At 31.4% G+C, this 14,114-nt stretch overlaps 2 protein-coding genes across 2 annotated transcripts; both read right to left on the bottom strand.

Annotated features, from left to right (window-relative positions):
• Positions 1-505: 505 nt before the first annotated feature.
• On the bottom strand, positions 506-4,152 carry LOC136074258 (uncharacterized). Its single transcript, XM_065786563.1, has 4 exons — positions 3,880-4,152; positions 2,857-3,007; positions 2,054-2,766; positions 506-1,954 (listed from the first exon to the last, which is right to left on the bottom strand). The coding sequence occupies exons 1-4, from the start codon at positions 4,150-4,152 to the stop codon at positions 506-508; spliced, it is 2,586 nt and encodes an 861-aa protein (XP_065642635.1).
• An 8,486-nt stretch (positions 4,153-12,638) lies between these two features.
• LOC136074257 (zinc finger MYM-type protein 1-like) lies at positions 12,639-14,060 on the bottom strand. Its single transcript, XM_065786562.1, has one exon. It carries the CDS (start codon positions 14,058-14,060, stop codon positions 12,639-12,641), a length of 1,422 nt encoding a protein of 473 aa, XP_065642634.1.
• Positions 14,061-14,114: the final 54 nt, after the last annotated feature.

Here is a 14,114-nt window from a genome sequence, read left to right as displayed (position 1 = left end):
ATTTTCAATATATATATCTGAAAACAGAAACAAAAAAAATAAAAAGATATATTTCAATTTAAATTTCAACATTGCAACCAATAAAATTGTTGACTCATAAAAATTCTTGATTTATAAAATAGGATTTGAGTTTGTTTTTTAATTCGTGTTTTTTTAACTCGTTAAATGAACAGTTATTAAGCTTAGGTTGAAGGTAATTCCAATCATTTATTGCAGAGTGCATAAGGGAAGATTTGCCATAGAATTTAGTATTATAAGATGGAACGAATAATCCACCTCTATGTGAGATTCTTGTTGATTTAGTATGTAACTTTTTATTAAGGAAAACCATTCACTAAAAATAGATGGAAGCATATTATTTAGGCAGCCATGTATAAACAGGCAATTATCAATTTTGATGCGGTCATAAAAACTTAAGATTTGAAGATCTTTGTAAGAACTCTTAGTATGAGAATTATAAGGAAGGAATTTTATTATTCTTATAGCTCTTTTTTGAATAATATTTTTAATAATAATATAGTTGTTTTAGAAAGGGTGATTTTTGTGGCCAAGATAGGCAGCAATATGTTATGTGAGAGTTGAATATAGCAAAATAAATAGATTTTAAAGTTTTTTCATTAACATAATATCTTATTTTAGATAAGATAGCATTGGATCTGTTTAGTTTAATTGATAATTCCTTTATATGGGATTTCCAAGTTAAGCTTTCATCTATTTTTATTCCAAGATAGTTTATATTCTTTTGAGGGAGTATTTTATTACCATTTAATTTAATCTTGAGTTGACTGTCTATATTATTGCATCTTGGTTTGAAAACTATTAGCTCAGTTTTATTACTGTTAAGAGATATTTTATTGGCATTTAACCAGTTGCAAAGTTTTTTGAGGTCATAGTTGACATATTTGTTCATTTTTTTAATAGGTTTACTGAGACAAACAAGATTTGTGTCATCAGCAAAATGCTGGACTCTACATAATTTAATTGCTTTAGATAGATTTAGATTTATGTAGATTATAAATAATAATGGTCCCAGTACAGACCCTTGTGGTACACCTATATTAATTTCACAAAAATTGGAAATTGTTCCATTTATAGAAACAAATTGATTTCTATTAGAGAGAAATGACTTAAGCCATAAATTTATGACACCTCTTATACCATAATAAGATAGTTTGCTGAGAAGAATATTTAAATCTACTGTGTCAAATGCTTTTTGCAGGTCAATAAATACACCACACCCAAACATTCCTTTATCAAAGGCACCTCTAATATACTCAGTGAAATTAATTAATGCAAGAGATGTTGAATAACTTGACCTGAAACCAAATTGAAGATTGCAGAGGATGTTGGCTTGCTTAAGAAAGTCATATATTTGATTGAACATAAGCCTTTCCAAGATTTTTTCAATGTTTGATAGTAAAGATATTGGCCTATAGTTAGATACAAGTAATTTAGAATCTTTTTTGAAGATAGGTATAACTTTAGCAGTCTTTAGGATGTTGGGAAATAATCCTTTGGAGAATGAAATATAAAAGATATTAGAAAAAATTATAGAGATTTCATTTCGAAGAAGTTTTAGAATTTTTATAGGTATGCTATTAGGCCCAGATGATTTGCATGGATCAAGCGAGTCCATTATTATTTTTATTTCATATTCATCAGTTGGTTTAATAAAGAAGGAATTTGGATTAGGATTGGATAGATAATCAGAGAAGTGATTTTGGGATGTAGGATTTTTCGAATGGATGTCTCTACCAACAGTTGTGAAATAATTGTTAAAAGCATTGCCAATATCCTTTGTATTAGTTATTGAATCTTTGTTTTGTTGTAAAATAGTTAGCGCAGTGTGATTATTTGGATTGAGATTAATAATACTGGAGATACCTTTCCAAATTGATTTAATATTTTTAATATTCTTAGTAAAATAGGTAGTATAATATAACTTTTTGCTTTCCTTAAGAAGTAAATTTAAAGTATTTCTGTACTTTTTGTACTCATTATGATAAATAGTTTTATTTACAGGATTCTTAGATTGTATTTATTTTTTAAACACTTTATTTTTGTGTTTGATAGACAGTTTCAAGTCATCAGAGATCCATTGTTTGGCCATAAATTTAATATCCATTTTATTAAGTTTTCTATGAGGTGCGTGAATATCTAGCAGTTCATTAACAGCATTAATAGTTTTAGTAAGCATGTAATTGCAATCATTAGATTTGTTAGAGATATCTTTATAAGTTTTGTTGAAGTCATTTACAAATGATACTTCATTAAATGCTTTCCAGTTTCTTTCCATTACTATTTTTTTGGTGGTCAAAGTTTTTAAAATGTTGGGAACAAATAGAAATTGAGGGAGGTGATCAGATATGGCAGTAGTTGTTTGTTGCAGTAAAATGTTTCCTGCAGTAAAATCATTTAATTTAACATTTGAGAATATATTATCAATTAAAGTTTTAGAGTTGTTTAATATACGTGTTGGATGGATAATATGAGGCATAAAGTAGTTAGTAGTTAGCAAGTTTAGAAACTCTTTTGTTGATAGAATATTCATTTTTAAAAGATCGATATTGTAATCACCCATTAAGAATATCATTTTATTTTCATTCGAGAGTTTATTAAGCAACGGAGTGATATAGTAATTATTGAAATCCTCAACCATCATTAGTGGATGTCTATATATACAACCAACAACGATGTTATGCTTTTTAGGAATGATTATTTCTACAAAGACAGATTCAAGTTCTTTGGATTTATATATGTTGAGGTCTTTACAAGGTTTATATGCAAACTTATTACTTTTATATAAAAGGGCACCTCCAGCTTTAGATTCAGTTGGTGTATGTTCATAAGATTAACCTTTAAGAGAAATGTTAGTGACTGGAGTTTTATTATTAATCAACCTTGTTTCAGTTAATCCTATTACATTAAATTCAAGATTTGCAGATTCAAGTAACTGTTCTAAATCATCAGAGTGCTTAGAGAGGGATGCTATATTTAAATGAATGAGCTTAAATGAAGTTTTTCTTTTTCTTTTGTTAAATCATATAGATCATCAATATCTTTATAACAGCTTTTAATTACTGTTTTATGAACTCTATCATTACATGTGTTTACTTTTAAGTCATCAAGATTCGATTGGATGTTGTTTAATTTTATATCAAAAAAAAATTTTTTTCAGATATTTTAGTACCACTTAATTTACAAAAATCAGTATCATTTAAACGGAAATATAAAGCTTAGACAATTTTTACAAAACCATGATTCATTTTCTAATGAGTTTTTTAGTAAGTGATAATTGATGTCGTTTAGATTATTGCATTTTAGATGAACCCAGGAAAGACAATTTTCACAGAAAATTGCTTTATAATTTTTAGAGACAATTAACTTGCATATAGCACATAAGTTATCTGACATGGTTGCTATGATGATTTAAAAGTAATATGTAAGTAAAATCAATATAATAGATAATATTGATTTTACTTACATATTATTATTAAAAGTAAATAAAATAGATTATTTATATTTATATAAATGTATGTATATATATATATGTGTGTGTGTGTGTGTGTGTGTGTGTGTGTGTGTGTTTGTGTATGTGTGTGTGTGTGTGTGTGTGTGTGTGTGTGTGTGTGTGTGTGTGTGTGTGTGTAAATATATAGATATAAGAAGTTAAACTTGATCAAGGAAATATAAGTATTTCTTAGCAGACTAAGTATATAAATAAAAAGGACGTGCCTGCCTAAAGGAAAGATTTAATGTCAGTATTATGGTAAAAGTATACCTTTATATGATGACGAAAATTAAATCAAATAAAAATTCAAATACTATTTAGAAGACTCGATATTTGACATATTCGAGGTCTTTCTCGTTTTTTTTCACCATTAGCGTTGCAGGATAAGCAATAAAATCAGATGTTATTACGTTGTTTGCTTTGAGTTGTTTCCGAGTCAACAGAGCCTCATTACGTCGAGCGGTCAATAAGGGAGAGTACATTTGATTAACATAAATACTCATACCCATAAACTTAGAATTAATTAGATTTTTGAAAGTATGAATAACATGTTGGACATCTTTCCAGTCGTAGAACTTTGCATAAATGTAAGCGGGAGAATTGTTGTTGTTTTTTTTACCTCTATGTGCTCGCTCAACCATTCTGGTTGCTTTTTCTGGATGAATTTAAGCGTGATTAACGAGGACTGTTATAAGTTTATTTTCTGTGGTTGACCAGTTTTCATTTTTTTTATCTTTAACACCTCAAAAAATATGAGTATTTCTCATATTTCGATTAGTTTGATCGTCAATTTTAAGCTCAATAATTTCCTGAGTTGCTATAATATTCTTATTCATTTCTTTTAAAGGAATATATTCTTTTTGATATGAGATAAGTTGATTTTTTAAAGAAAAAATTTCCTTTTCATTGTTTACTGCCATATCATAAGTAATGCTGAGGGTGTTTTGGGTATCTTTTAAATGAATTGTCAAATCTTCGAGTCTCTTTTCGAAGCTTTGGATAATTTCATTTTTGTGTAGATTTAGAATTTCAACGAGTCTACTTTCCGTGATGCTCATAATCTTTTCCAGAGTTAAAATAATACTACAATTCTCAAAAAAAAAGGATGAACTAATGATATTAAAGAAGGTTAGATAACTGGCAGGTACGGAGCTTTTATTTAAGCGGCCATCATTAACGAAACATGTGCGTGGTAACTATAGAAAAGAAAATAAAGAAAAGGTTAGCAACTGATATAGAAGAACGTGCTCGATGGATTTCTATAATACAACGGGATAATATACCTGATAGTGACAATACTGTTGTATGCGAGCGTCATTTTCCACCCAATTATATGACAATAATTAAGCATGGTAAAATGAGACCTTGTGACCCATCTTCACTGTTTACTTGTGTGAAAAAAAGTCTTTTTCCTTCAAAACCTGGTCGATCTCGAACAAATAAAACTTTGATATCTTTGAACAAATAAAACTTTGATTTGAACTTGGAGATTTCTTAATACTTTAATGAAAAGCAACAAAGTTTATGTACTTCAGGAACATTTTGATGCAATGAGTCCTGTTATCATTGAAACAAAAAAGTATAATCCTGAAATGATTATTCGTGGTTTTGAGTATTATTCGTTATCAAGATCCCTATATGACAGACTGCCAGCTTCCAAGTATTTCACTTATTCAAAAACTTACATAAAAAATTATTTCTTCTCTTGATGATTTTAAGTTTATCAATGAGATATTTAAAAAAGCGAAGAACGTTTATGAAAAAAAATATATTTTATGAATAGATGAAGTCTACGTGAAGCTTTCTCTTACATATTGCTCTAGGTCTTTATTAGGAAAGGCGGTAAACAAACCTGACTCATTAGCATCAACGGTTCTAAGTTTTATGTTGGTTTCAATTTGTGGTGGTCCAAAATACTTATGTCGCCAGTATTTGAACTCAATGCTGATTTTTTATTTGATCAGGCGAATCATTTGATTGGTTGTATTCATAAATCTGATGGAGAGTTAATTGCTATCATTTGTGATAACAATCGTATCAATCAGTCTTTTTACTCTAAGTTCACTTGTTGGGAGCCATGGCGAACAGTAGTAATATATTTTTACTTTATGACTTTGTCAATTTTATAAAGTCATTGCGAAACAACTGGCTAACTGAGAAAACTCAAAATCTAAAGTTTGAAGATGATGGTGAATTGAAATCAGCATTATGGGCTGATTTAAAACATTTACATGAAACAAAAAAAGAAAGTTTAGTTAAAATTTCAAAACTTAATGATGTATCTATAGCACCAAAACCCATTGAAAGGCAAAAGGTATCTACTTGTCTCCGTATATTTTGTGACGAAATATTAGCTGCACTGAAGACATGTTCTAACATAAGTAATTCAGATGGTACCATACGATTTATTGAAATTATGTCAAGGTTTTGTAAGATTGTTAATGTTAAAGGACCATACTCAGACGTACGCTATCGTGATGATGATAGAGCTGTTATATCAACAGAAAATGATAAAAGAATAACTTTTTTGAACAAAATTGCATGTACAGCGCAGAAAATGATTGGTATTCAAGGTCAACGTCAGTGATAGCTCACAGGTGATACAGGGACAGGACTTTGGCATACGTGTTCAGGTATGATTGCTCTTGTCAAGTACCTTCTTAACTCTGGATTTCGATGCGTGGTACTTGGTAAATTTACAACAGACCCTTTAGAGAAAATGTTTGGGAAGCTTCGACAAGGGTCAGGTGGGACTTATTTTATAAACACTCAGCAAATTTTAGAGAAAGTCAGAATATTTAAAACCAAAAAAGTTTTGCAAGTGGGTTTAAATATAGATGAAGTTGCAGAAAACGAAGCAGGTCATGGTTGTGAAAACTGAAAGTTTTTATTAGATGATGATTCATATAGTGTTTTTCATGAATTACCTGATCTGGAAGAAAAGCTGTATGTAAATGTTAAAAAAGCCCTAATTTACATTTCTGGGTATGTTACAAAAACAGAAACAGACGAAGGAACAAAATTTTATTATGAAAAATATGGCAACTACGTTAAAGAAATTAATCATGGAGGAATTAACATACCATTTGACAATGCCTGTCAATGGACCATGTTTTGTAATGCCATGTTTCATCCACTTACTGTTGTAACTGTGCAAGCCGGTTTCCGGCAAAATATGGATGCGCAATGTGTCAGCTATTATTCCAATACGGTCTGCGAGTGGGGACAGCAAAAAAACGTGTACTTGTTATGATTTGGATGGACATATATTTTATGGTTGTTACAGCTGATTATAGTTCTTGTATCCTTAATTAATTTAATTGAGTTTTTTCTTAAAGCAGTAGTTTTTTTCTTTAACGTATTTATAACAATTGGCGACGAAGTGAAAATGACTTTACACTTGGCTAATATATCGAGTTTTGATTTAGAAAAGGATGATTTTATCGAATACATAGAACGGTTTGAAAATTATTTACTGGCCAATGACATTAAAGATGCAGAGATAAAAAAAGCAGTGTTTTTATCAACAGTTGGAGGATCTGCATACAAACTTATTCGTAGTTTGTGCGAAAATGACACTAAAAATAAAACTTTTACTCAGATAATAATGCTAATGAGAAATCACTTAAAACCTACCCCAAACTTCATTGCACAACGATTTCAATTTTATAAAAGAGACAGGAAAGAGGAAGAATCAATAAATGAATATATCATGGAGTTACGCAGACTATCAGAGTATTGTGAATTTAGTGAGAAATTAAATGATTACTTAAGAGATAGGTTTGTATGTGGATTAAACAATAAAAATGTTCAGCAAAAGTTATTAACTATAAAAAATTTAACATTGGAGACAGCACTAGACACAGCAAGAGCATATGAAGCAGCATATAGAGATGCTAAGGCTATTCATGGTATTAGAGAAGGCCCTATAGAACAAGATGGAGTACACAAGATAGATACTTGGAAAAAAATTGATGTAAATAGAGAATGTTTTAGATGTGGCTACACAGGTCACCTGGCAAACAATTGCCATTTTCGCAACTCAAAGTGCCACATAAGTGGCAGAATTGGACATATTAAAAGAAGATGTCGATCAGAAAAAAAAGAATTTGATGGTAGGAAGGAAAAAAAATTAGGAGTAAAACAAATTGGAATTTGTGAAGGATCGACTAAAGGAAGCCCTGCTGATGCAGATGAAAACAAAAGTGATTTTTTAGCCTTGTATTCAATAGGTGAGGAATCTGAGAGGGTGAATGAACCAGTTATTATTAATGTAAAAATCAATGGTAAAGAGGTTGAAATGGAAGTTGACACAGGGGCTGCTGTTTCCGTAATGGGTGTTTCTTCTTATAGAAGATTAAAAGGAAATAAGGAAAAGCTAAGAAAGTCTAAATTGGTGTTAAAGACTTATACAGGAGAACTTGTTAGACCAGAAGGAATAGGGCTTGTTGAAGTAGATTATAAAGGACAATCTTGCACTTTACCTATAACTGTAGTTAAGGGAAATGTGCCCACATTAATGGGAAGAGATTGGATTCAGATACTGAACCTAGAGTGGATGGAATTGTGTAAAGGAATGAGAAATGTCAATGTTTACAATGGGTTTGATTCGAGGGTAGAAGTATTAGTGGCGAAATTTCCAGAGGTGTTTAGTGATAATATAGGATGTCTAAAAGATTTTAAATGTTACATACCAATACGCGACGATGCACAACCAAACTTTTTTAAACCAAGACCAGTACCGTATGCTTTGAGGGCTAGGATTGAACAAGAGCTTGATCGTTTGGAAGACCAAGGGGTTTGGAGAAGAGTCCAGTATTCAAAATGGGACGCACCCATAGTGCCTGTTCTAAAGAATTCAAAAGATCCTTTGGGTCCGTTGCGTATATGTGGGGATTATAAAGTTACAATAAATCAAGCTGCCCCTCTGGATACCTATCCAATACCAAACACTACTGATCAGTTAGCCACTATCGCAGGAGGACAGAAATATACCAAGCTCAACTTGTCACAGGCATATCAGCAACTTCAGTTAGATGAGGCCTCACAAGAATTTCTAACAATAAATACGCATCAAGGCTTATATCAGCCGACTCGTCTTCAGTTTGGTGTTCAGAGTGCAACTGGAATCTTTCAAAGAGAAATGGATAGAAGGTTGGGCAGGTTACCATTTGTGAAAGTGTGAGTAGACAATATACTCATTTCTGGAAAAACCGATAAAGAGCATTTAATCACTTTAGAATCTGTATTAAGAATATTAAAGGAATCAGGATTAACACTTAAAGCATCTAAGTGTTCTTTTATGCAACCTGAAGTGGTATTCTGTGGTTTTGTAATCAGCCAAGAAGGTTGCAGACCAACAGCACAAAATGTGAAAGCAGTCAAGGATGTTCCTCAACCCACTAATGTCAGAGAGTTACGAGCATTTTTAGGCATGGCTAACTATTACAATGCCTACTTACCTAGGATGGCTTCCATTACAGAACCACTCCATAATTTGTTGAGGAAGAATGTGTTTTGGAAATGGAGTAAAAATAGCGAGGAAGCTTTTCAAAAAGTTAAAACGTTGTTATGCAATGCGCCATTGTTAGCTCACTTTGATCCATCAAAAAAAATCATAGTTCACTGTGATGCCAGTCCACATAGTGTGGGAGCAGTTCTGAGCCAAGAGCAGGATGATGGTAGTGAAAAACCTGTTAGTTTTGCTTCAAGAACATTAAGTATGGCTGAACGAAATTATGCCCAAATTGAAAAGGAAGGATTAGCATTAGTTTTTGCAGTAAAAAAATTTCATCAGTTTTTATATGGGCACAAGTTTACTTTGTACACTGATCATAAAGCTCTGCTGGGGCTATTTTCAGAAAATAAGGAACTTCCTGCAAGAGCTGCTGCAAGAGTATTACGCTGGGCCCTGCTACTGTCAGCATATGATTATAAACTACTGTATTGTCCTGGTGAAAAGAATGCAGCTGCAGATGGTTTAAGCCGTTTACCATTAGATGCATCGAGGGAAAAGTCACGCTTAAAAACCATAGATGTGGCTATGATGGAGCTAGTAAACACCCCTATTACAGAAAAATAGTTAAGGATAACCACATACAATGATCCCATATTAGGAGTAGTTCTAAATAAAGTGTTAGATGGGGGATTAATGATGGAAGATATTAAAATGGAACTGAAACCATACACATCTAGGTTTTCTGAGTTGTCAAGAGAAGGAGGTTGTTTGTTGTGGGGGCGAAGAGTAGTTGTGCCTAGAGTGTTACGAGAAGCAGTATTGGATGAGTTACATGATGTTTATCCAGGAGTGAGTAAAATGAAAGCTTTAGCCAGAAGTTATGTCTGGTGGCCAGGAATCGATTCCGAAATCGAGAACAAAGTAAAAAATTGTGAAACCTGTCAAAGAAATCAGAAGTGTCCATTAACTGAGTCTCATCCGTGGGAATATCCAAGTAAACCATGGGAGAGATTACACATTGATCATGCAGGTCCAATAAATGGAAAAATATTTCTAGTAGTAGTTGACAGTTTCTCAAAATGGATCGAAGTGGAAGTTGTAAAAAGCACTGATGCCAAAACAACAATTAGGGTACTCAGGAGTTTGTTTTCAACCCATGGTATACCTAGAGTTATTGTTAGTGATAATGGATCTGGGTTTTCAAGTGAAGAATATAAACAGTTTTTGGCTTCAAATAATATCAAACCAGTCTATGCAGCACCGTATCATCCAGCCTCAAATGGTCAAGCAGAACGAATGGTGCAAACATTTAAGAATTCTTTAAAATTTTTTCAAGGGAGTGATGTTGAGATGCAATTGTGTCGCTTCCTTTTTAAATATCGTTTAACACCACATTCTACAACTGGAGTTTCTCCGGCTGAATTTTTATTAGGTAGAAGATTAAGAAATCCTTTGTCGATGCTTCTTCCTGAGGCCATCATTAAAATCAAAGAAAAGCAGCTTCCAAGTATTTTTAGTAATAAAAGCCGATTCTCTCAACCTAAAGACCTTGTTTATGTAAGGAATTATATTGGGGGTGAGAAGTGGATCTCAGCCATTATTGTATCGGCAGTTGGAAATGTTAACTATAAAGTGTTGACATCGGATGGTCGTATCCAGATTAGACTTATAGATCAAATTGTAAAACGTCACGTGGAAGATTGCATTAAACCTTTAGTTAAAACAGCAGATGGCATAAATAGTCCTTTGTTAAACAATCAAATACCTGAAACATCAGTTCCAAGTGATCACATGTATGATGAATGCGAACCGATTAACAAGGATGTTAATCCCAACAGAGTATGTGAACAGTTTGAAAGTAAAAATGTGGGTCCCGAGAGACCTTGTGAACAACCTGAGTCGTTTTCTGAGTCCAGTTCTACAAAAATCCGAAGGTCAGGTTGAACCTGTCGTAAACCAGCATATTTAGAACAGTATGAATGATTTATGGGTGGAGGATTGTTGTAACTGTGCAAGCCGGTTTCCGGCAAAATATGGATGCGCAATGTGTCAGCTATTATTCCAACACGGTCCGCGAGTGAGGACAGCAAAAAAACGTGTACTTGTTATGATTTGGATGGACATATATTTTATGGTTGTTACAGCTGATTATAGTTCTTGTATCCGTAATTAATTTAATTGAGTTTTTTCCTAAAGCAGTAGTTTTCTTCTTTAACGCATTTATAACACTTACTGATAAAGTATGTCGAAAGTCTTTATGATATATAATTATGTCAATTTCTGATTTTTATGGTTTCAGAATGAAAAAAAAATCTGGAGTAATTTTATGTAATATTTTGTTCAATAACCATAGTATTTTGTATAATCCCAGATCATCAAAAGAACCAAAGCAAAAACTTATAAAGCTGTCAAATAGAACTTTTATATTTTTTCATATTTGTATTTTTACTTAATCTAATGATATTTGTGATCATATTATCTGCTAAACTCATTTTATTTTTGTCTCCCTTGTACATTCCTTCTAGACTCGTATCGTTTCTCAATGAATGTATTATAAACCAACTGTTTTTAATTTAAAATAACTTTTTTTAACTATGCATTTTATCGTATCATTTTATTTATTTTATTGTATCAAAATTATCTAATCTAGTTTCGTTAATAAAACATTTACTTCACAGATTTAACTTATTTATTGCTTAGTTAGGATTATTAAACTTGTTTTTTTTACTTGAATAATGTTAAATCTGTGTTTTCTCATTCAAAATAATTTATTAAAAACATTTATTTAATATGATTCATAAATCAGCTGTATTCTTCAATGGCCCACAGTTTATCGCACATTTTGTACGTTTACACGGCCTGTTAGTGTAAAATTCAAAAAAAGTTTTTTTTGGGTGAGTTAGTAGGGTGTTGGCTTGAGTGGGGAGGGTGTCTGCCGATGATTTTTTTTCATAAAATTTGGAATGTAGCAAGAAAAATTGTTTCTGCTGATATCTGAATATATTAGAAAAAAGTCTCAGCATTCCTTCAATACATATCAGATCCACAAACAACAAGGAAGTTTTAAACAACAATAAATTCATTCTAAACAACATTTTGCAAAAAAGATTTTTGTACAGAATTTAAGTTAAACTATTCTAGTACTCAAAAAAAATCTATGTTGATACAAATCTTTAAAAAAATAACACAGCAAAACATGTTCATATTATACCACTCTTAAAAATTCCGAAAAAAGCGTGGCACAAAATTTTGACGAAGAAAACGGTTCCGTTAAGGCCGGATTTAAGCCAGTGGCGTAACTATAAATTTGGGCCCCCCCCGCCAAAAACGAAAAGGGGCCCTCCCACTTTAAATTTTTTCAAAATATATTTACAAATGAAATATCCAATATTTTCTTTTTATATTGAGTTAATATAACACGATTAAGTATATAAAAAATATTTATTATATAAATTTGAGAAATAATCTCGAATCTTTTCACAAAATAATTATAAAAAAGAACGAACATCCTTGATGGCAAAAACTAACTTTACCTCACTTATGCCTATGGGAGAATTTTTATTTTCATAATAACTATACTATCTTAAGACAGTAATTCTTAGAATGCTATCAAGAATAGAAAAAAAAATTGAAGAATATTCTAAGAAACTTTGTATTTGTTGAACAACTTTAAATATAAACTTTTCTTGCCTTCTTATTCGCAAATTCCGCAATTACTTTATCTAATTCCAATGTTTGTGCTTTTTCGTTCTCTATTGCCAAAATTGCGCAATTTTTGAGACGCTCCTGAGACATGCTATTTCTTAAATATGATTTGATAATCCTTAATTTGCTGAAAGATCTTTCAGCACTTGCAACTGTCACAGGTATTGTCATCGATAGCAATATTGCTGTGTTTACATCTGAAAAATCGCACTCCATAAAACTGTATTTGATGAGCAGTATGTCAGCTAAATCTTTTAATGTAGTTGCTTCTGTGATGTCATTTTTAACAAAAGTGATTGCATTAATTAATTGGGTTGGAAAATGTTTTGTCAAATCGTCTGGGTAACAATGTTGCAATAATTTAGCTGATTTAATGAGATCATCTTCAGACAATTTTATTAAATTTTGAGGTTGCAAAAAATTAAAAAGATTTGAAACTTTTTCCATTCCAGTAAATCTATCACTTATTTGCACGTTAACAGTATCTATGATCCTATAAAAAACATTAATTTGAAATCTTTTTTCAGCGCATTCGTTTAAATCACTTCCACTTAAATCATCAAAATGTCTCGCATATTTGGATTGCCTCTTAACCTTAAATATTGGTTTTATTTTCCACTTACTGCAAATAGAAACAGCCTCTAATTTAAATAAATCGTAATTTGATCTAAAATCTTTTAACTTGAATTTCAGTGTACCAAATAACGTGGCCGCTTCGTATAGATCTATGTACTTTTTTTGTAAGTTTTTTGAAGCATAATTTACATTCGTTAATATGTGATACATAATGACGCAAATAAAAACAAATTCAAAGTTTGATATTTTGTCCCTTAATTTTAGAGCTTCAGTTTGTTCTACTCTTTTCGAATATGTTAAAGAAATTTCAGTTAAAGTTTTAACTATATCTAAAAAGCGTAACTTTATAGCTAATAAAGAAGTAATTCTTGAAGACCATCTTGTTGGGTTTAATTTTTTTAATGTTACTTCCGACTCCCCGCTAAAATTTGATAGCAAATCCCATCTTTTAATACTGTTGCCAAAAAAGGAGTAAATTTCTTGTAAAATTATAAAAAAATTGTTTACTTCTCTACAACCAGAAACAGCGTCATTTATAACCAGGTTTAAATTGTGACTCGCACAATGAACATATTGTGCAGATGGCTGAATATTATTTATTTTTTTCTGAACTCCGTTATAGATGCCGCTCATCACATTAGCTCCGTCATATCCTTGACCACGGCACTTTTTTAAATCTATTCCTTTATTTTCAAGCAATAATAATAATTGATTGGTTAAACCTACTGCCGAATGATCCTTTATTTCATAAAAACCCAAAAATGTTTCTTTAATCTCTAATTGACAAGGTTGAGTGTCCTGTTTGCGCATTATGTGAACGTATCGAAAAATTAAACTTAATTGTTCTTTTCTAGATACATCTTG

Source organism: Hydra vulgaris, chromosome 01, assembly GCF_038396675.1.
Source record: "Hydra vulgaris chromosome 01, alternate assembly HydraT2T_AEP".
NCBI classification, from domain to species: Eukaryota; Metazoa; Cnidaria; class Hydrozoa; order Anthoathecata; family Hydridae; genus Hydra; species Hydra vulgaris.
This window is presented reverse-complemented; position numbering and strand designations above follow the sequence as displayed.

Bases quoted from the DNA above. Each gene is read 5' to 3' on its own strand.
- LOC136074257 (XM_065786562.1), bottom strand. From the start codon at position 14,060: ATGCGCAAACAGGACACTCAACCTTGTCAATTAGAGATTAAAGAAACA.
- LOC136074258 (XM_065786563.1), bottom strand. From the start codon at position 4,152: ATGGTTGAGCGAGCACATAGAGGTAAAAAAAACAACAACAATTCTCCC. The intron at 2,767-2,856 runs GTTAATCTTATG...AACCTTGTAAAG, and splicing joins CACTAACATTTCTCTTAAAG to ACCTCAACATATATAAATCC. The intron at 1,955-2,053 runs GTGTTTAAAAAA...TTACTTCTTAAG, and splicing joins CTATCAAACACAAAAATAAA to GAAAGCAAAAAGTTATATTA.